The 21,638-nt window shown below is 37.3% G+C and overlaps 1 protein-coding gene across 1 annotated transcript in view; it reads left to right on the plus strand.

Annotated features, from left to right (window-relative positions):
- The first annotated feature begins 6,913 nt into the window (after positions 1–6,913).
- The window catches only part of srbd1 (S1 RNA binding domain 1), a 62,334-nt gene continuing 47,609 nt past the window's right edge, over positions 6,914–21,638 (plus strand). Inside the window, exons 1-14 of the mRNA XM_042502281.1 lie at positions 6,914–6,995; positions 8,119–8,183; positions 8,827–9,232; positions 9,528–9,758; positions 9,932–10,098; positions 10,420–10,537; positions 10,661–10,799; positions 11,254–11,350; positions 11,507–11,690; positions 18,439–18,542; positions 18,964–19,071; positions 19,288–19,445; positions 20,503–20,593; positions 20,968–21,075. Coding sequence (XP_042358215.1) covers positions 8,119–8,183; positions 8,827–9,232; positions 9,528–9,758; positions 9,932–10,098; positions 10,420–10,537; positions 10,661–10,799; positions 11,254–11,350; positions 11,507–11,690; positions 18,439–18,542; positions 18,964–19,071; positions 19,288–19,445; positions 20,503–20,593; positions 20,968–21,075 — 1,976 coding nt within the window. The 5' untranslated portion in view covers positions 6,914–6,995. The remainder of the gene's footprint in view (positions 6,996–8,118; positions 8,184–8,826; positions 9,233–9,527; positions 9,759–9,931; positions 10,099–10,419; positions 10,538–10,660; positions 10,800–11,253; positions 11,351–11,506; positions 11,691–18,438; positions 18,543–18,963; positions 19,072–19,287; positions 19,446–20,502; positions 20,594–20,967; positions 21,076–21,638) is intronic.

Here is a 21,638-nt window from a genome sequence, read left to right on the forward strand (position 1 = left end):
GTATTTCTGGTTCCTGATTGTGTTCAGATGTTTGTAAATATTTATAATCGCAGCTTCATCCCCCCAAACTTTAGCCAACCATTCAAGATTTATTTAGGATTGAAAATTTAATAAATGTAAAGAGGCAGTGGACAGGTTTGCCAGCTCAATTTCTCAGAAAATATATTAATTCATTTTTACCATCTGCCCCCCTTGGTTCATACTGTTATTTTTCAATTCGCCTCTTTTACAACTTTTTTTTAAAATCAAATTGATGAGATAGACTCTAAATAAAACATTAAAGTCTTAAAAACAATAACAAACTATTCCTTAACTTTTACCTGCCATTTAAAAAAGTAAAAGATTCTATTCTAATCAATAGCAAAAGTCACGCTGCAATAAACTGATAAGATTATAGCAAGCAGATAAATGGTTATAATTTGGCAATTTATCACCAGTATGTGAAACCCCATTAGCTTATCAAGTACTACAAATATGATGGCAATTAGAAGTTGATAAAAACATAACATGTCAGGATTTGGAGTTGAGTTCTTGCTGGTCTCTGGAGGAGATTTCATCAGCTTCAGTTACCCAGAAACAGAAAACAGATCATGAAAAAATACAATTTATTCTAAGTATTAGCAGCAACAGAAAGCAATCTCTCTTTAAAAATATCCTCGTCCAAAATGATTTAAATATTCTAAGTGCTCCGTCTTTTTAATTTGATTTTATTAAACTCAATTGAAAGCACAGTAAATATAACCACATCCAACGAGCACTACTGCTCACAGATATTTACTGTATAAACAGAATCGGAGGAACAACATGTATGTACTCACCACAGTATCAGGCGTCAACATTGTGCAGAGTCAACCAGCCTTTGTTGCCGACTACAAAGACAAAAACTTGAGTCAACAATGTGTCTTAAAACATGATTCAGAAATGATCATTGCTGTAATGCTATAAATGTTTCACAATTTTTAAAATCTGCATTTGGATCCAGAACTGCCTCACTGTACAAAGAGCAATTAGCGATGATGGACTTTGAGTACACCAGATGATTTTTTCATACAATTGAATGTAGAATGAAATATCAATAACAACTAATTTAACAAAAAATATTGGATCGGCACGGAAAAAGAAAAAACAAGAAAACAAAAAAACAAGAAGGGCTGAAATATTAACCCCTATAGCAGACATAATAACACAAAACATTAACATGAAATCTATAATGTAAAATATAGCAAGCAAAACTGTAACCAAGTGTGTGTGACAATTGGGAAAATAAGTTTTTATTTTTTTGCTGCGGTAAAATCCATTTCAGGGTATTTTCCTTAAAAAAAAAAAAGGTCTTATAATGATTTACTGATTGGACAACAAATGATGGCTTTTTATTTAAAATACTACACACTATAATAAAGAAACAACATAATAAAACACAGCTTTAAAACTACAAATAATGTTAAAATAATTCTAATAATAATAAGTGTTGTGGTCATCAAAATCTCATCTCAATCTGACATCATTAGTTATCTTGTTTTACCAGCACGTGCATTGCAGTTGGCCTGTCCCATGGATCCAGGGATCATTTGCCCGTTGGCTTGGTTCACACACCAGCACTCGTCCATATAGCACTGCTTGGCCCGGTACTGGCCGTGCTCATCACAGACGGGGCGGAAACCTGGGACCTTCTCTGGCTTCATACCAGCTTCCTCCAGCTGGCAGTCAGTGGCATGCAGAGGAACTGGAGGAGGAATGAAATGTAATTATAATCAAAAATTCAATTATGAATTCATATATTGTACATGTACAGTATACACATGTGGTAATATAGTAAATATATACAAAACATACGGGTTTTCTCTGGGGCTCTGGTGGATTTGTCCTGCAACACAATCAGTGAAGCAAAAACAGAGAAAAAGATTAAAACCATATCTTAAACTTGATTTTACAAGAATGTGACAGGATTCATTCCACAAGAGGAACACGACAGCAACATTAGTGTTACTGTATAAAAACTGGACTTTTATTATTATTATTATTATTATTATTATTGTTATTATTATTATTATTATTTTAAATCACATTAAAATAAAAAAAATAAACCCGAACCTTCACTGTAACTAGAGCATAACTGATAAAATAACTGGCCTCTATTTGGGATATTATCTTATCAGTATAGGTCTTTTTTGCAATAAAAAAATAGAGAAACAGCTTATCCATCTGAGTGCACTGAAAAGTCAATTTCGTTTGTCCTGTTTTACACAACAAACTAGTGATCCCTATACATTTTTGGTAAAAAAAAAAAACAACAAAAAAACCCCCACAATATATAATAGGATTACTGAAACTCAAGTATTGATATTAACATCAGTCTCAAAAGTCTGGTATTGAACTTTTGTTTTTACCTCATCCACAGCGACATCCATCAGCGCAGACAGGGCCTTCATTGGCATTTGCATGCGCATAGGCACAGAAACTACAGACAGAAAGAGAAACAGTGTGAGAGAAAAATAACACTGACAGAGGAAATGAGAGCTCGACCCCAACAGAGACATTAGAAACCTGGATCCAGTCTAGTTTGAATTTTAAACCAAAGACAACCATTACAATGCAGCTCAACCTTTTATTCTGTCTGTCTTTTGAGGATATGTGATATTCTGCTAAATGCAAACAGTGAAAAGATTATTAATCCAGCCTCCTCACCAGATCTGCCATTCGTCAGCTCTGACTGCAGGTTGTTGTTCTGCTCCTTCAGAGACTTGATGTCGTCTCTCTGGCTGAGGAGGAAGTAGGCGATGGTCGCCTGGCCCACAATCAGGATACAGGCCAACAGGGTTATACCTGCCACCTTATAGGCCCGGGAAGGGGAGCGACCACTAGAGGGCAAGAAATGATGGGATCAGGTAAGTTGAGGTAGAGAGGGAGACGAGAGACATGTTTCATTTGGAGGAAATGTTGGACATTTACATGCTAAAATGGAGTCAGATGCAGAAACAACAAGGAGACTTCCAGAATAAAGTCATGATATTATGAGAAAAAACTTGTAATATTATGAGAATTAAGTACTAGTTTTACAAGAAAAAAAGTCGTAATTTTATGAGAATAAAGTCATAATACTATGAGAATAAAGTCATAATACTACAAGAATAAAAGGAGATATTGTGTTACGCAGGCAGCTTGCTTGGCAACCATTGTCCACGGTTGCTAAGGAGACTGCCTGTGCTCTTGCTTGTTTTATAGTTTGCTGTTTTATATTTTTGCTTGTAAAAATGTGACTTTATTTTCATAAAATAACAACTTTATTCACATAATATTACAAGTTTATTCTCTGAATAATATGAGTTTATTCTCAAAATATTACTTTTTCCTCATGATATTACAACTTAATTCTCAAAGTTACCACTTTATTCTCATAATATTATGACTTTATTCTCAAAAAATAAAGCCATAATATTATGAAAAACAGTTTTTTCATGGTCCTAATCAATAATTGATATTTTTCACAGACAAAGAGGTCATACAGTCTAAATACTTCGATGAGATATAATGAGAGACAGAGAAAACATAGAAAGCGAGGGAGCAGCAGAGGAGTATTCAAAGTATGAGGAACATTACTGAGAATCATTCGATGAAACAGGAACCTCAGCCGTGGTATTTATACGCAGTGCGTCACCGCCGACTGAGAGGTTAAATCAGCTGTTGCCGAGCAGATCCTTAAGCGAAAGTTTGGGAATTTTGCATATCTGTCTTTTCCCCTTTCTGGCTCACAATGAGGCCTCCTTTTGGTAATTCTTATCACTTTAAATATCAGTGCCTTTCTGACTTCCAATCTCAGCTAACCGCGGTGTCCACTCTGGAATGAATTGATGCCAAAATCATTAAATACAGTCTTGTTTTTTTAATGTGTTAATAAACATTTTTTTTCAATTAAATGGGATTTAATCAAAAACAAAAACACCTCCTGAAACACCATCCTTAAAATGTTGGTATAATTAAAACTGATTTAAAGGGCTATACCTTTGTGAATTTTATTTCCTTCTTCATAGTTAATGTAAACTTTAAATTACTGATTTTTTTTATATTGGTTTGTAAGAGTTTTTATTTCCTTGCTTTTTTATAATGCCACTATTTTCCATTAATTTTTGTATAATATAAAAATAAATTAGCAGAATCTCGAAGCTTTATATAAATTGGAGCTCTTTTACTTTTGTCACATTTGTTCAAGTACTTTTGTTTGGTGATGCAGAAATGTTTGTTTACATGTTTGTTATTACACAAATCAACAAAGATTCAAGTGTTTGAGATGAATAGAAATCAATGGCTGATTGGTAGATTAAAATTAATTATGAATTAATCTGGAGAACAACACTGTGATTTACAAATGTTATAAATTAAAGTGCAGTAAGTTGGTATTAAATGGGTTAAAACATTCAAAAGATCACTGCTTTTGTTTAGTCCTAATGCAAACTTTAGTCCAATTTAACTTTCGACATGGTTACAGCGATATTACATTTTACAGGAAACATTTTTTCTCTCACACGGACATAAGCTTTTTGTTCTGTCTTTGTGAAAATTTCCCATAATGCAAAACTCACATCAAATAAGTCTTAATAACTAATATACAGTAAATGGTTAACTTTTAGGGGCCCCACTTGTGGTCCTGGTACTTGGACCCCATAGATAGAAAAACAAGTACACGGACAGTTCCTTACCCCTGTGCGTTGGCAGCTGCCTGCTGTCTTTGAGCTGCCAGGAGAGGCTCGTTTTGAGTCTCAGGGTCCATCTTCACACAAACCTGTAAACACACACACACAAGTGTTTGAACACGAAGAACGAGATGCTTCTGACACAAAACACACACAATTACAATAAGCACAAACACAGAAACTATACCTTATTTCAGGTCGAGGAGCAAGTTGTGTCACAGATATCAATGAAAGGATTCACTGAGTGTTTTTACCTTTAAGGTTGAGGAGAGACAGGAGGAACTGAAAGCAGCAGGCGGGGGAAAACCAACACTCACATCTCAACCTGAACAACCAAAGTGTAGTCTAACTGAATTTCTGATTGGCTACTCCTGATGACACATCATCTGTCACCAGGAAGAGGGTATAGTAAGCTATCAATTAAGAAACAGGTTTATGATCCCTACATATATCTTTGTATGGTTTACTTAATTAAATATTTGTTAATAGATAATGATGGTAAAGAAATGTTTATTATTGTTATTTTTTGAGAAAATATATATATTGTATTAATCAATTGTTTTTTTGGTAAATGACTATACTGGATAATTGTATTATTTATTGCTAATGGATTTAATAGAATAAATTCTAAATAATAACGTTTCCGTATTAGTACTACTGTTTATTGATTTTTGTTTGCCTTTGATCATAGGCCCTGACCCAAATTTGGGTCCCACAATCCTCATGTAATCATCCTCATGTAATCATGTTGTCACGTTATATTATCAGAGAAATAATAATAGACTTCATTGATATTTGTTACACAAATTTTAGATATATATCAGCACATTCTGCTTACATAACTGTTGTGATTATGTTGTTTTACCACTCCACATATCTATATCCATTCTAATATATATATATATGTGTGTGTGTGTGTGTGTGTGTGTGTGTGTGTGTGTGTGTGTGTGTGTGTGAAAATGATGTGCCCATAGGTCTACTGAATTAATCTAACTATCTACAATAAATGAAAAAGCAAATAAAGCTTTGGCAGTGGCAGCTGAACACAATTATGTTATTTCTCAAACATCTCGACTGGTTCAAGGAATCTGATGGATACTGTCCAACAAACACAACAAAGTATCACGTAAATACTGAGCTAAGACAAGTAACTACTTTTTTAAAAAAAACTTTTGTTTGATTTTCACTTTTGTTTGACTAAAAAAAAAAAAGAAGAAAATTGAGATACAACCACAGTCTGACCTTCGAGAAGTATTGGCCAATTAAAGGAAGTGAGAGCACAGTGGGGGGAGACGGGAATATAACGAGAAAGTTGGACATTTACTGTAAGTCAAAAACAATCAGGCACCATGAAATAACTGGCATTTAAAGGGTTAAAATTCCCCAAAAAGAATAATTGATATTTAAGATAAAGACTAATGTTAGTTAAAAAATAAACCCAGTAAAACTAGAAAATGATATTAATGTAATACTTTTTAAAGCTTGATTTTGTGTGCAAAGCGGTATGAGTGATTTGAGACTGCAAAAAAATAATGATGTAATGATGAAAAAAACAGTGTTGCTGCTAATCATTGACATATCTTAGACATGTAGTAAATTGAAATTATTTTTTTTTTTGTCTAAAAACATAGTGGCATCATGTGAAAACCTGGCGTTTAAAGGTTTAAAATTCATAAAATGGATGTATATTTAATAGTTATGATTAGGAATGATGCTGGTTAAAAAATAAACTTAGTGAAAGTAGAAAATAATGTGAATTTAATATATTGTAAAGCTCGATTTTAAAAAGCACATTTTGTGCACAGAGCGATACGAGTGTGTTCAATATTAAAGCAGACCTTAAGGATTAAAAAAAAAAAACAACAACAACCCAGAACTTCTTGAATCACTGAATCATGATAGACCTTTTCTCAGCTGATATTTGGGGGTGTCATACAAAAGCACAGGTGTATTTAATAACATTAATGATGGCTGCATTCCACTTAGTGGAGGCTCTGGTATTGCCAATGCTGGCTTAGTGGAAAAGCTTACTGGGACACTTAATGGAACTGAGCCACTGTTAATGTTATATCACCTGTGCTTTTACACTTTGAGTGTCGCCAGGTTACTGCAGTACACACCAGGGGGCGGTAAAGGTTTATGAATTTTGCAAACCGAAGAGGAAGAAGAAACAGTCACGTGCTCTATATTTGGATGTTGTCATTGGCTGAGCTCACACCGTTACAGGAAGCAGTGGTTTCTGCAACACAAGCGTCTATTTCCAACTGAATACCGAGGAATAAGTTGAGCATTTTCAACGAAACAAAGGTACAACTTGTTTATTACGCTTTCTGCCGTGCGGGGACAAAGTGTCATACATTTATACGGCTCGCTGCTGTGACACTTTAGCCAGCTATGTTTGCTAGCGTCAACGCGCAGCGCCAAATTTGAAAAAACAGTTAGCCTAATTTTTTTCCAGGCAGCAAACTTTTGCAATTCATGTCTGCTTCGGTAAATGAAATACTTCTGCTGAAGTGAGCACAAATTAAATGTTTCTGCTTTCTGTTGAACTGTCATTTCTCGGTGACGATAATACGCGTTAGCTAGCTTAACTGTCGATAATTTAACGCTGACTGCAGTTGTTAACGTTATTTTTAATATTACCAGGTCAATGAGTTAACGTCGAGTAATTTAACAGTTTTTTCGATGTAACGCTAGCTAGGGGACTGTTCGTTATTTACGACAAGGGAGAGAGTGTAAAATGGGCAAGGCACCTAAAATATTTTTAGCATGTGTCACACGGCAGATTATTTTGATTTGGTGTATTTTATTTGGAGTGTGTGGTTTATAATTCGTGCTTTAATTACAAATGATGTGTTTTGCATATATATTTTCCTTTTAATTACCTTTACCTTGCTTTATCAATTTGGGACAGAGCAGCAGAACTGAGACACAACTATGAAATTCCACAAAAACAATAAATCTCAGACAAAAACATTATACATTATTTTAAACAATTGGTAACATCTATTTTGATGTACAATAATATAATAAATTCCTTCTCTTAAACTTGTCATGTTGGGAATCTCAAGTGGTGGAATCTCACTTGCAGATTGAGAAACACAAAATCATCCATAAAACAGGCCAGATATTTCCCAATTCTGTTAGAAAACCAAATAGATATTTTATGATAATAAAATTTGTTCATATCTTCCATGTGATCAGCGCTAAAAAGGGTTGTTTTTACTAACCTAGGTTGGTAGTCTAACTTTATCACTGATAAAAGTCTTGTAATATGTCACAATAAACATTAGGGCAAACTAAAATTGTCCATCAATTTTGGTTATGAGAAAAATGGTATTAAACTTAACTTTGAGTGGCATTAAAACCTCAAACCCCATTTTGCTCAAGATAAATAAAATACAGTCCCTAACTATTTTTTTGCTAACAGATGATGCGAAGACCCCGATCAACAACTGCCAAAGTTGTGGAGAAGAGAGATATGGACTCTGACTTGTAAGTTTTGTTTTTTTTTTTATTAATTCATTCTCTGCAATAATAGCATATCTAGTGTCAAGAGTGCACGTTGGGGGTCTATATTTAATTTTTTTTTTCAGGGATGATGATGTCAGATAACCATAACTACATAATTAGACTATCCCAATATAAATATGCAATCCGTTAGAGACAAACTGTCTTTATGATTTCGGAGGAAAGCAGTTCAAATCAAAGAAACATTGAGCAGAAAAAGATAAATAGTAGTATTAGAATTAGCTGATTTTCCACTTTTTTTCCATTGGTGGTGGAAAAATCGATACAGCACAGTTTTGCGATAATTTATTTATTCATCTTAGAATTTAATATTACAAATATTACAAATACAAATTAAACTTTTGGTAACTTACTAGAATAATAAGATAATCCTTTTTCAGTCCACTAGGTATGTTTTGCTGCACAATTTTTTTTTAAAGTGAGATAAACAGACTGAATACTTTATCTTACAAGATAAAACAGATGGCAACAAAGTTTGTGACTGCTATACTCAGCACATTGCTACGTGTTTAAAATAAAAAATAATATTGTATTATGACTCAAATGTCCTGGAAAAATTATATATCATGGGGCCTCCGGTGATTCCCTTTTCCCACTCTGCCATCAGGTCCTTTTCCCAGACAGCGAGTAGCGATGAGGACAATGAGGAGTGGAAGCCTCCAGAGCCAAAGCCAAAAGCCTCCAGCAAGACTGCAAAAGCCCCTGCAGACGGGGAGAAGAAAGCAGCCGCCAAGAAAGCTGCTAAACCAAAGGAGCCAAAAGCACCCAAACAACCAAAAGCTCCCAAAGTTCCTAAACCAAGGGCACCACGAAAACCAGCAGCAGAGCGAAAAACACAGGCCCTAAAAGTTGCAAAGGATCGTGGTGCATCTGGGTTGGCTGGAGCAAAGAGGAAAAACATTGATGAAGGCAAAAATGATGATAAGGCAGGAGAAGATGAAGGAGAAGAACAAACAGACGGTCCAGTGGGAGAAAAGGCAGATCATGGGCCAAGTATCGGAATGAAGGAGGAGGTAAAAGTTTGAGTACACACACGCACACACACACACACACACACACACACACACACACACACACACACACGAAGAGGATGAAATAGAGAATATCTGAATATCTGTGTGTGACTGAACTGTGCACACCAAAAGTGCTGCATGCAAAACAATCAATTGAATAAGTCCAGTTATTTTCATTGAGTTGTCAGTCATAACAGCATATAAGCCATCGCTAATCACTATTTTTTTCAATCCTTTTGATTTTTTTCTCTTGTGTCTTTATGTTTTTATGTGTTTTGTTTTTCTTTTTTTGTAGAGGGTGTCATTTATCGTGTCAGAAGCTCATCGGGCAGACACGTGGACAGGTGAAGGGACGTCACTAGCTGGGGTTCGAGCAAAGAAAGAGGAAGTGGAGGAGGATTATACGTTTGATGAGCCCTGCCTAAAGAAACAGAAGACCAGTGGTGCCTGCTTTGGACAATCAACTGCCTTAAAATCATCAGAAGCTATGAGGAATGAACTCAATATGAATTGGGACTTAATGGAGGTATCGTAGGGTTTCTTTGTGTGTTTTATGTGTGGAAAAATGTTACTGTGTCTAATATATTAACAATGGACAAACATTCTTTTTTTGTCTGTTGAAAAGTTAGTAATTGGTGGTTACCTATTTCTGTATATAGATATACTGTTTGAAATACGTGCCTGTATATTTCCCCATAGCTTCTGTCCACCCTGACATGTGTAGAGAAATGGGTGTGTGCAAACATCATCGGACTGCTTCGTGAGGAGAACACCGTGCCGTTCATGGTGCGCTACCGCAAAGAGATGATTAACCACATGGACGCTGATGCTGTCCGAGACGTCCAACTGGTGTATGAAGAGATATGGTAAGCAAATAAAACGCTTAGATTAAACAAACAAAAAATAAATAAAAAAGCTAATACACCTTTAAATGGATGCAGGGACACTTTTAAATGTATAGTTATATATATATACAGCTGTAACTGTGTTCATTCCCTGACTGTATATTTGACATTGGCCACTAGATGGTGCTAGTGATCAAGCTTTGAGGCCTTAGACAGTCTCAGAAATAGTGTGATTGTTTTATATGTGTATCACTTTATTTTGTCTGTGTGCTATGATTTTGCACTGCACATATAATCTGCTTTTCTTTTTCTTTGTATTTATTTGTTAACGTGTTCCTTCAGCTCTCTAGCCAAGAAGACCCAGTCTGTGATCCAGACTCTAAAGAAGGACGGTGTTTTGACAGCTGAACTGGAACAAGACCTAAGAAGCTGCCGATCAGCTGATGAACTGGATCATGTGGTCAGAGTCAAATTTTTACACTGAGTTAATGATTATCATCTAAATTTGAAGGTCTAATTCTTGGGTGCAATAATTAATGCACACCTGACTGTGGCTCTTACATTTCTTTTTTTTAATCTGCAGTACTCTCCCTATAAGAAAGGCAGTAAGCTGACGAAGGCTCGCAGGGCCAAAGCGCTCGGCCTTGAGGCCGCCGCCTCTGCACTCTTGGACACACCGCACACTTTGGATTTAAGGCAGTGGGTAAAACCTGGCACTGAGGGTAAGACATAAACACACACACACACACACACACACACACACACACACATGTTTTTTAGACATCGAAATAAACGTAGCACTGAAGGTTAGCTTTTATGCTTTAAAAAGAAGAACCACTCAGATCTGTTGGCCTTTTCTTGTGTCACACTCATGAAGAGAAATTTGTTTTACCTAATAGATCATGTGTGGAGAAATTACTGACTCTCATTATTTATTTTGGACAGATTTTGAGCTGATTGGGTTAGGCAAATTTTAGCTTTGTTTAAATGGTTAAAATGTACAGATTCAGTCATGTGCATATTTATCAACAAACATATGCAGTCAAATTTAAATAGTGAAAAAAATAGCAACTTTTTGAAATTATATTTGCTTTTTAAGATTTATAGAGCTCATTAAAGGTCCAAAACAGCACTGTTTCTAAGTATGCTATGCATGTGTTTTTGTGTGTATGTTAGGTCTGTCATCGGTGGAGGAAGTGGCTACAGGTGTGGAGCATATCTTGGCTGATATGATAGCCAAAGACCCTGAGACACTGACCTACGTGAAAACATTGTGCGTATTCACATGCAAACAACATTTCTAATGATTTGTGATGATTAATTGTAATTTCCACAGTCGTCTGTGTTGCATTGATATTGATAGTAGAGTGTCTTTTAACTGATTCATTCATACATTCTTTCCCTCTGTATTTCTTTCGTACTGTGTCAGGTGTGAGAACAGCTTTGTGACCATCCAGTCCTCTGTGTCCAAGTCGGCACTTAAGGAAAAAGAGCAGAAGTCTGAACAAGGTCACAAAAAACCAGGCGCCCAACAAAACAAAAACAAGGACATTGACAAGTTTCACCTCTACGTTGACTTCACCTGCAACATCCACCGCATCCAGCCCCATCAGGTAGCAACTTTATTCATTTCACAACACATCCCTCCTTCCGTTTCTTCCTTCCTTTCTTCCTGGAATAGTGCAGTATAGAAGCTTAATACCCTAATTGGTATTAAATGAAGTAGGATTTTATGAATCTTTTTTTCTAACATTTAATTGTAAAATCTCAAAATATTTGATAACATCTTTTTTCCCCCCTTTTTTATATTCATAATGTACTAAATAACCCTTGCATTAATGGCACCAGAAAAATGATATTTCAGGTTACAATAAAAAAAAATGAGGCTAAATATCTCTGAACCCTTCAGTACAAGTGGCATTAAAAGTCTTAAATATAATTTGCCTTAATCTGTCGGAACCCTGGGTCTAACCCTGTGTTATTGTCATAAATATTTCTCCTTACCCCTTGGCTATTCCTACATTTATGGAAAATTAAAAATCAAACATCAACTGCCATAACTCCTTCAAAATAAAAGCTGTTACCTTGATGGTATAACTAAGGGGAATGCTTTCAGAAGACACATTTAAGATGAATAAATATGAAAAACTATGAATGAATGAAAATCCTAAAGGTCACTCACCCCTGTATCTTGTGTTTTGCCGTGACTGTACCTTGCACACAAACAAATGCACACCATGTGTTTGTGTACGTGTGCCATTTCTGTCTGCTTCATGTGTGCCTCCTCTGAATGCTAGCCATGTCAGTCGCAGTTAGCCTTGTCTGTGCCTCCATGTTTACCCCTCCTGCGCCCTGCTCTGCCTCCTCTGCTCCCCCTCTGTCCCTCTAGTGACTAGTGGGTTACTCAGAGTTGGTCCCGGGCCTCATGTGTCACCACAGCTTCCATCACCCGCTGCCTCTCTGCCACACCACACTCTCTGGCAACCGTGCTCTGCCCTACAGTCATACAATCACATAAACATACATGCGTGCGCACACACTTGCTCACACACAAGCACACCCTGCAAGTCCCCTCATTCTCTCCTCTTAACATATGTGACATGTCCCCTGCCGACATGCCATTGGATTAGGAGGCTTTGATTGACAGGCGCTCTCCTGTAGTGACAGCTACTGCTGCTGGGCCCACAGGCGGACGGAAGGATGGGGAGAGGGAGGGGGGGTCGGTGAGGGGAGGGAGAGAACGAACAGATGAGCGACGCTGAGGTGCGTCCGTCACTTATCTCTCCTGCTCTGCCCTGATCTGCCTCCCTCCTTCTTTTTCTGACTAAACATCAGCCCTCCAATCCAGTCCACACACCTCCCCTTTTCCCCTCTCCTCTCCTGCGTATGAGAGGCCTTTAATTCGATGACTCGCCTTTGTCATGGAGCGTTAATCCACAGGCTGCTGTGACCCTGCTAGCTGTCGGATTCCGGCTAAAATGAACCTTTTCTAGCCGTCAAGTTGTCAGGAAGGGGGAGCAGGTGGGAGATGTGTTTTGACAGGAGGCATGTGTGTGAGCACACACTTGCCCGTTTGCTTTAGCACATTTTATTAAGCCCCAGCTCTGGTGGTTTGTTAAAGGGAAAAGACAGGGCATTTTATAAAGAGAGGGATGGATGGAGTTAGAGTTGCTCCAGTGAACATGCAAGTTCACTCACAGATGGGAACTAATACCCCGTGGTGGAAGACAAAATTAGGTACTCAAGAAATGACATCCTTAATATTCAAGTATAAAAAGGGATACATCTCTTAATGATACCAGAGATAAAAACTTAATTGATGTACTGGCAAGAGGGCATGGGAGGATATGAAGATTTCATGTCATGACTATCCTGCCAAAATAACTGCGATTCAAAATATTATTCCGATAATAATCAAAATATGCTTAAAACACTTAAAATGGAATTTAAACATACTGGAATCACTTCACCTTAAATTTTGTAAAGAAACAAGTATTTTAGTTGCATCACAGATAGCACAAACAATCAATCCTAAAAAGACACGTTTTTAAACTATTTGCAATAGCTTAATATTTTTTGATTATTGTTGAAGATATTTTGTGTTTTTTGAAATGCACATTGTTTTTGCAGAGTCTCTTTAACTGTTTGTTGCCCAGGAGTTTCTTTCGGTACTACAGATGCTGCGAGACAGTTATTATAATTGTCCTGATTATGGATATTAACTTATTGAGAGTGCTTTTAATCCCGATCATTGATAAAACTTTATATTGCCCCATCCATTTGGACAAGTTTGAATTGATTAGACAAGAACATACAAAGACAAATGTGTTGCAAAAAGCCTGTAGTAAGACTAAAGCAGGATGAAATATGAATATTTAGTGCACTTTTTCTGCTTCATGGTGCACTTTGGAATTAAAATGTACTGGGCTGCAACTAATGTTCATTTTCAATTATTAAGAATTTTTAAATTAATTTGTCTTTTAATTGATTAATTATTTGGTTAAATAAATGCTGAAGGTGATGTCATCAAATTACTTCATGATTCTGACCAGCTAATCAACGACATTAATTTCACATTCACATCAGACAAAGAAAAGCTGCAAATTTTCACATTTTAGAGGCTGGTATCTAAGAGGGTTTGGCATTTTTGCTTAAAATGGCTAAAATGGTTAATCAATTTAAAAAAAAACAAAAAAAAACCTAAAAAGCCTCCACTGATGTATGCCTCTATAAAACTGTGTAACTGTTTTATGAATTCATGCAAGGCTAGTTTATACTGAGCTCTGGTATTCAGTATGTCTTAAAGCCATTTGACATATCTAGTTGAGATGCTTAGCTCAGATTTAATTCCGTCACATTTGATTTGAAGTCTTCTTCGAAGGGTACGCATTTACCTTATAGCTATTAGCAGCTGGTGCGCTCTTGAGCATGCCAGGGCCGATTTGTTGAATGTGCAATGGGCTATTTTTAATGCGTTTTGTGTTGTGATCAAACGGTAGTTTAGCGCTGCAGTGTAGGGTTCGCCTGCAGAGGAGCTTGGGTAAAATGCAACTGTTTGATAAATTAAACACTCTCTTTGATGGACAGGTGGAGAAAAAGAAGTTTGTTTTCAGTGTCACACACACAGACAAACACTTGGTTTTTGTGTGTGTATTGCTCCTAATGCTTTGAAAGATTATCTATTGATTGATTGATTTAATATTTATTCAAAAGGGACATAACATATTAATAAACATTTGTATTAAATACAAAAGTAAATATGCATGAGTTTACATCTTTACTTCCTAATTTACATCCGTAGTCCTTTGGCAGGTAACAGACAAAAGAAAGAAAGGAGAAAATGAAACAATACAACCGTTCTTTCAGAGGACAAAAGTACATTAACAGTAGCTATGTAAACTGTATGGTAAAAAGTGCATGGTGCAAAGTGCCTTGACTATGTGAAAAGTGCAGAATTCTACACATGTTGGTTGCGCACATATATCATGAATCACTAGTTACTTCTAGTTATATTTTTTACCCATCATATGAAATTTGTATACTGTATATATATTTATTCATTCATTCAAACCTTTATTTAAGACTCCGGAAATCAATTGAGAGAAACCCACATTTTCGTTGATGCTGAGAATGAACAAAGACATTAAAAGCAATCAACAATAAAAAAAAAATAACAGTTAAAATAGAAATAAAATTATACAAAACAACAAACAATAATTTCAATGTAAATAGCTCAAAAAATACAGAAAAAAACAAAAAATGTATGGTGTAGAAGTATAATTAAAAACATTTACACTCAATTAAAAACAAGATTCCTTTGCAGATTACTCCATGGTAAAGGTGCATTGTAAGAGAATAACATTTTTCCTAGTTTAGTTCTGATTTGGGGAATATGGAGCAACAAGCTATTCTGTGACCGAGTACTAAGATTATGTGAGTTTGGAGTTAAAAGGGATAAAAATGAAAAAAAAAAAAAAAAGTTTGTACTTTCTGATCAGTTTAATACCCTTCTGCCTTCTTTTTTTCTACTGTTAATCATATTAGATATTTAAAGCTGAAATAATTATATTACAAAACATACAGTAAAGCCACATTTTTGAACTTTAAAGCGCAGTAAGTGCTAATAAAGATCAGTTTCCTCTCTCTCCTTTCTCATTCTGATCTGAAGTTTGTTGTTCCATGAACGTCAGTCGGACTTCATGCTGTGTCGTGTTTGTTATTGGATAGAATTAGAGAGTGTAAACGGGACAGGAGTGCAGAGTTCTCCCTGAGCAGCCAGTATGTTTGTGTAAAAGACCAGTGCGTCATGCTGCGCCATGATCCCTAGTGGTGACTTATCCTCATTGATATTTAGAGAATCAACATTCATCTGAAATTGTACTGTCTAAAGAATAATATGCACTAAATGAAGCTTACATTCCAATATGCTTCACTGGTTATTATTTCAGTGTTTATCGGGAACATTATACACTCAGTTTTGCTTTAAAAAAATACTTTTTGCTTTAGTATGGCTAGGTATTAACAGTATTTTAGGAATATAAGATGATCTGCTGACAGCTTTGTTCAACTGTTATTATGCAGTGTGTCCCATGCGTGTCAGCAGGGTCAAAAAGTGTGCAGGTCTACTCTGAATCTGTGTCGGTATGTGTATCTGTTTGTTTCTCCGTGATATGTCGGATAGCTGGATGTGTTGATGATAGTATTCCTCTAAAGAAAGGGTGAGAGAGAGAAGGAAACGGATAGAGAGAGGACGGTCGCTGGCTGACTGCCCTCCCTCGGGGGCCGGCGGAAGGATGAAGGGGCGTCCAGGAAAGACATTCTGTCTGGTCTCGTCAGGATTTGGCCAGTACTTGGCCACATGTCACTCCTGGGCCATCTAACGCACAAACACACGCTTCTCACTCTGTCTCACATCACCCTTCCTCTCAGATCACCCTCCGTCTCCCACCACTGACCCAACCCAGGCAGAAACTGAGAGACGCACAGACAGACACAAGGTTGTTTATCATCAGCGAGGACAGTGGCCAGCTACCACAGAGAACAGAAAGGGCAGAGATTGCACAACTGTTAGAGAAAGCTTTTTTTTTTTTTTTTTTTTTTAATTTTGGTGGAGCATACTTGCATTTACCACAGTTAGGGTTTGGTAGCAGAGCATAGAGAGGATTCATTTTTTGGTAGTTAGATTACAGGATTGCTAAGAAGCATACATTTGGATAAGTGGATTTGCAATGCTTTTCTTTATTGCTTTAAAGTATATGTCACACAATATCACACAAGCAACAGATTAAAGGATGATCTTTGGTCAGTATCTGCATCACTTATTTATAGAAGTTTTACACAAAAGGAAAACATCAGGACAAATCATATTTAAATTGAGTAGAAAAGAACAGTATCTAAAGAGAAAAGACAGCAAATAAATGAAAAACAACTATGGTAATAATACTAGTATGACCCACCTGTAGAGATAATGTAGATTTTCTTTTATGCATGCATCATACCATTGTGAATAGACAGGTCACATTTTTCTGTGTGGCTTCTGTAGAAATTGTAGAAATCTGCCTTTAATGTATGGCATCATGTAAAGACTGCATGCCATTCTTCATGACACCAAATGATCTTATAAAGATCAAACATCAAACCCTGAGAACAAAGAATAAGCAAGGCAGTTTTGCTTCTTTGATTTTTTACTTATGGGCTTTCCAAGATGTTCAGAGAATTTAGAAAAATTGCTTTGCTTCCTTCCTTCAGCAGCACGTTAAACTTCAGTACTTTGATGAAGATTGTTTGAGATATCTCATCACCGTCAGTGCGGCAGCCCAGGGCAGAAACATGCCAACAGAAGAGAAATCTAACTTTCATCATAATTCAAGCAGCTTGCTGCATTAATTCTAGCCTCTGCCATGCCATTAGCTGTGTTTTATATTTTTATTTTTGTGTGTGTGTTGCATATGGGTGCAGCACATCCGAGGGTGCTGCTGAGTGGTAATGGTTGTGGCACCACATGTGCGGGTGCGGGTGGGGGTAGGCCTTGCGGTCTCAGCGCTGATGGTGGCGTAGTGGTGGCATTTGTCAGCTTGCTTCTTCCGCTTGGTTTCCAGATTGACGTCTTGTTTCTTGGCCCTGTTCTGTGGCGGGCTAAAGGTTCCCCACTGAAAAGGTCAGACACTTACTACAGTTTGCTTAACAGCATGTAACAGTTCCTCTGAGGGGGGACCGGCACACAGCACAACAGGCCTGGCCACAGGATATACTGCTAGGCTCGTCACTTCTACACGTGTACGTGTGCAGAGAGTTAAAGGATTTTATTTTTGTGCTCTAACCCCAAAATAAGCACTACATTTGCTTCCCTTTCCCTCCATTAATGCTTCCAACTGAAAACAAAAAGACATTCTGAAAATGAAGATCACCACCTTTAGATTTTTATCCTTGTGGCTGTGTGAAAAGCTTTGGATTTTGCATAAATTTAAGTGACAGGACTGCATTATTTTTCTGCAAAGAAATAGCATCTATATCTGTTTTACAGTTGCGTAAACAGACTTTTCAAGACTACAAATGTAAAAAGACAATATAAATAGCGACAGAGTTATCCATTGTGTGGATCTGGACTGTTGATTTTTAAAATGTCTGCGTTTAAAATGGCAGCTGTAAAGGTTATAAGTTCTTGGGAGGGGAAGGAAGTAGGTCTTTCCTCTCAGTGTGTACCTGTCTGCACTGCTTATAGTTTATTGTATTGTATTAATCAGGGGAAATGTGTGTATGTTTTGTGTGTATTTATTTGTGTGTGTGTGTGTGTGTGTGTGTGTGTGTGTGTGTGTGTGTGTGTGTGTGTGTGTGTGTGTGTGTGTGTGTGTGTGCGCGCAGACATTGGCTATTAACCGAGGGGAGAGTCTGAAGATTTTGACAGTGAAGGTGAACATTCCCGACAGGGTGAGGAGTGACTTCACAAGGTGGTGCATCAACAACAGGTCAGAAACACAACAAAAAACACACACACACACACACACACACACACACACCACGACAGACAGCCCCCCCGACACAACAGGGCTGTAAAGCTGTGTTTGGCCTGATGACAGTCAGTAGTCTCATTTAGCCACTTACTAGAAACCCCCTTTTGTAACGACATGTAAATGCTTAAAATTTCACAAATACGGTATTTACTAACATATTTTATGTTGTACAACAGCATGTGAAAATGTCTTAAACGTGTGTTAACCACAGACCTTATTTCAGGCATCTAACAAAATTAAAAAAACAAACAAACATCGACTTAAAGATGAGGGAACCAGAAGTCCAAAAGTGCTTAATCATTTCTGGGTTTTAGCACTCATTCTTTCACCATTCTATTAAAGCAACAAACACCCTTTGTCCCACTGTTTATTGCAGGTGGAGGCCGAAGACGTTTGCAAAAGAAGAGCTTCGTGCAATCATCAAGAATGCAGTAGAGGACTCTTATAAAAGGCTTATTCTGCCTTTTCTCACCAGGAGTTACAGGTATTTTTAGTGTGACTGTTAATAAGTGTGTGCATGCTCTCAGGGCTTTCTTTCATTTGATAACCACTTATCCATTTACACTGTGTCCCTATTCCCTTTTATGCTTTTCCCAATCCCTCACTTCTCTCGTTTTATATCTTCACCCTCTCTTCTGCCTGTCCTCTCCCTCTCTTCTTTACTCTTTATCTGTTTCTCTCATTCTTCCCCTCTTTTCAGGACTAAGCTAACAAGTGCAGCAGAGAAGGAGTCGATCGCCATGTTTGTGCGGAATCTCCGTCAGCGACTGCTGGTGTGTCCCGTCAGAGGCTGTGTCATCATGGGGGTGGACCCTGGCTTCAGACATGGCTGTAAACTGGCAATTCTCTCCCCCACGAGTGAGTAGCCACATAATGCACTGAACGCATGTGTATACCACCTGCTTTTGCATACAAAACAGTTTGAGCTATAATTCTTGTAAGACCATTAACAATGTTGTGTTATATTCATTACACTTTTTGACAGCTCTAGACATCATAGTGCATAAAGTCCATGGATAACAGTCGTGTCTGAGAGGCTGCAGCATCAGGTTCAATGATGCATGTTGATCCAGTGAGGTTTACAGCAAACACAGGTTTATGCCGTGCCACTGCATTGATTCAAAAAGAGTAATATAAAGTAAAACTTGTTGTTGTGTTGTGTGCTGCTCCCTTCCATTCATGCATATTAGTGGTTGCTGATATATTCAGTAAGCATAAACACAAATGGTTTGTTTTAAGAACACAGCTCTTGCATTTCACTAGCTGTATTTTTCTGTAATTTTAGCTACATACTAAAGGATTACCTACTCTATCACACTATGAAAACTAAAGTGTCACTACATCTTCACGGATAATGGCCTATACTCTGAGACATATACATGCAGACCTAAATAAATGCCAGTTGGCATGGCCCTGGTGAGTGGATTATGTGTGTTTCTGCTGCACTGTATGTCACAGCATGTTTCTCAGTGGGTGTGGCTTCACACTGTGCAAGGGTAGGTCCCACCCTCTGGGTGACTGATTGTGTGGCCACAAGTGACACACTTGCAACAGACACACGCAGGTGTCTATATATATATATATATATACATATATATGGTCACAGGTTTGGTGGTTCCTAGCTCACATGACTTCTGGTCAGAGCTGTCCATTCAGAGTTACACTCCTCGTCTGAGGAAGCAGCTAACTGGAAGGTGCTGGACTTCCTGTGGAGGCTCAGACAGTAAAGATGTGTAGTTCATAAGCTATTTGATTTATTTAGGCCATTGCTTCTTCGTAAGACAGCACACCGTGGAGAGACATTAGCTAATGGTGTTTAGCTTAGTACAGTGAGCCCCCTGTTGTCTTCATAATTCTTAATGAGCAACACTGAATTTCTCTTTTCCTCTGTTTGTCTTCATCTCGCTTCTCTCAGGTCAGATTCTCCATACTGACGTTGTGTACCTGCATAATGCAAACCAGCAAAAAGAAGCAGAAAAACTGTGCCACCTTATGATCAAGTACAGGTATTACTCCTGTCACTTAGTGTACTATATGGTTTCAGTTGAGTGTCAGAAAACATATCATGAGTAACACTGCTTTTACTCTATACTTGCAGTTATCTCAGGCAAAATGTACATTAACTTACAGTAACTTACTCTAATAATCATATGTTTTCTACATCTACTTCTGCATGAGACCACTTATTTGACTTACCTTCATACTTACCTGCAATGCTTGAATAGGAAAAAATAATTCATCCAAAAATCTGTCTCGAATTTAGTTAAAGATGATCTTGAAAAGGTTTTTAGCATTACACTTAAGTATTTTATATCTTTAGACACCTTTTTTATGGTTGCTTTCTCAATCCACTTTTTCCTCTTTCTCTTGTCCATTCCAGCTGTGTCAGGGTTGTCATTGGCAACGGGACGGCGTGTCGTGAGACTGAGTCTGTCTTTGCTGACCTCATCTCTAGGCGCCGTTTTCACCCCCTGGACGTCTCCTACTGGTAAGGTTTTTCACCCAGTGCATGCTACAACAGGCACAAGTTAGCTGTGACTATGATTGGAAAAAAGTGGGTGTGGAAAATGGATGATGGATGAACCAGACTGTCCAGAGGGCTGACGTGCATGGCATAGAGTCCACTTGATTCACACGTTATGTATTATGTAATAATATAAATCAGTATCCCATAGTACATTTTGCATATTTCAGCAATGCAAACTTTCTCCCATATTTCCAACAGTTTAAAAAGTCCTCAAGCACTTTTCAAGACTTTCAAATATTCCAAACCTTTTAGAGTAAATGTGCATGGAAATATGCATGTGTCATTTGTAAAGATTAAATTCCAAAATTTCAACCTGTCGTTTAAGAGGAAAGTGAGAAAGGTGTGTAAGGATGTGGAAGTCAGTGGGATGAAGAGGGGTGTCAATGACATCTTTTGTTGCATTGGGAAGTTGGAGTTTCAGAGTTCTCAGTCGGGTTGCAGTGGTATACTGGTTTTTAAAGTGTACTTTAGGATTATAATACAGTGTGTATTTGCCTGTCAACAATATCATTTCTTTTTTTTTA

This window comes from Plectropomus leopardus, chromosome 15 (assembly GCF_008729295.1).
Source record: "Plectropomus leopardus isolate mb chromosome 15, YSFRI_Pleo_2.0, whole genome shotgun sequence".
Taxonomy (NCBI): Eukaryota; Metazoa; Chordata; class Actinopteri; order Perciformes; family Serranidae; genus Plectropomus; species Plectropomus leopardus.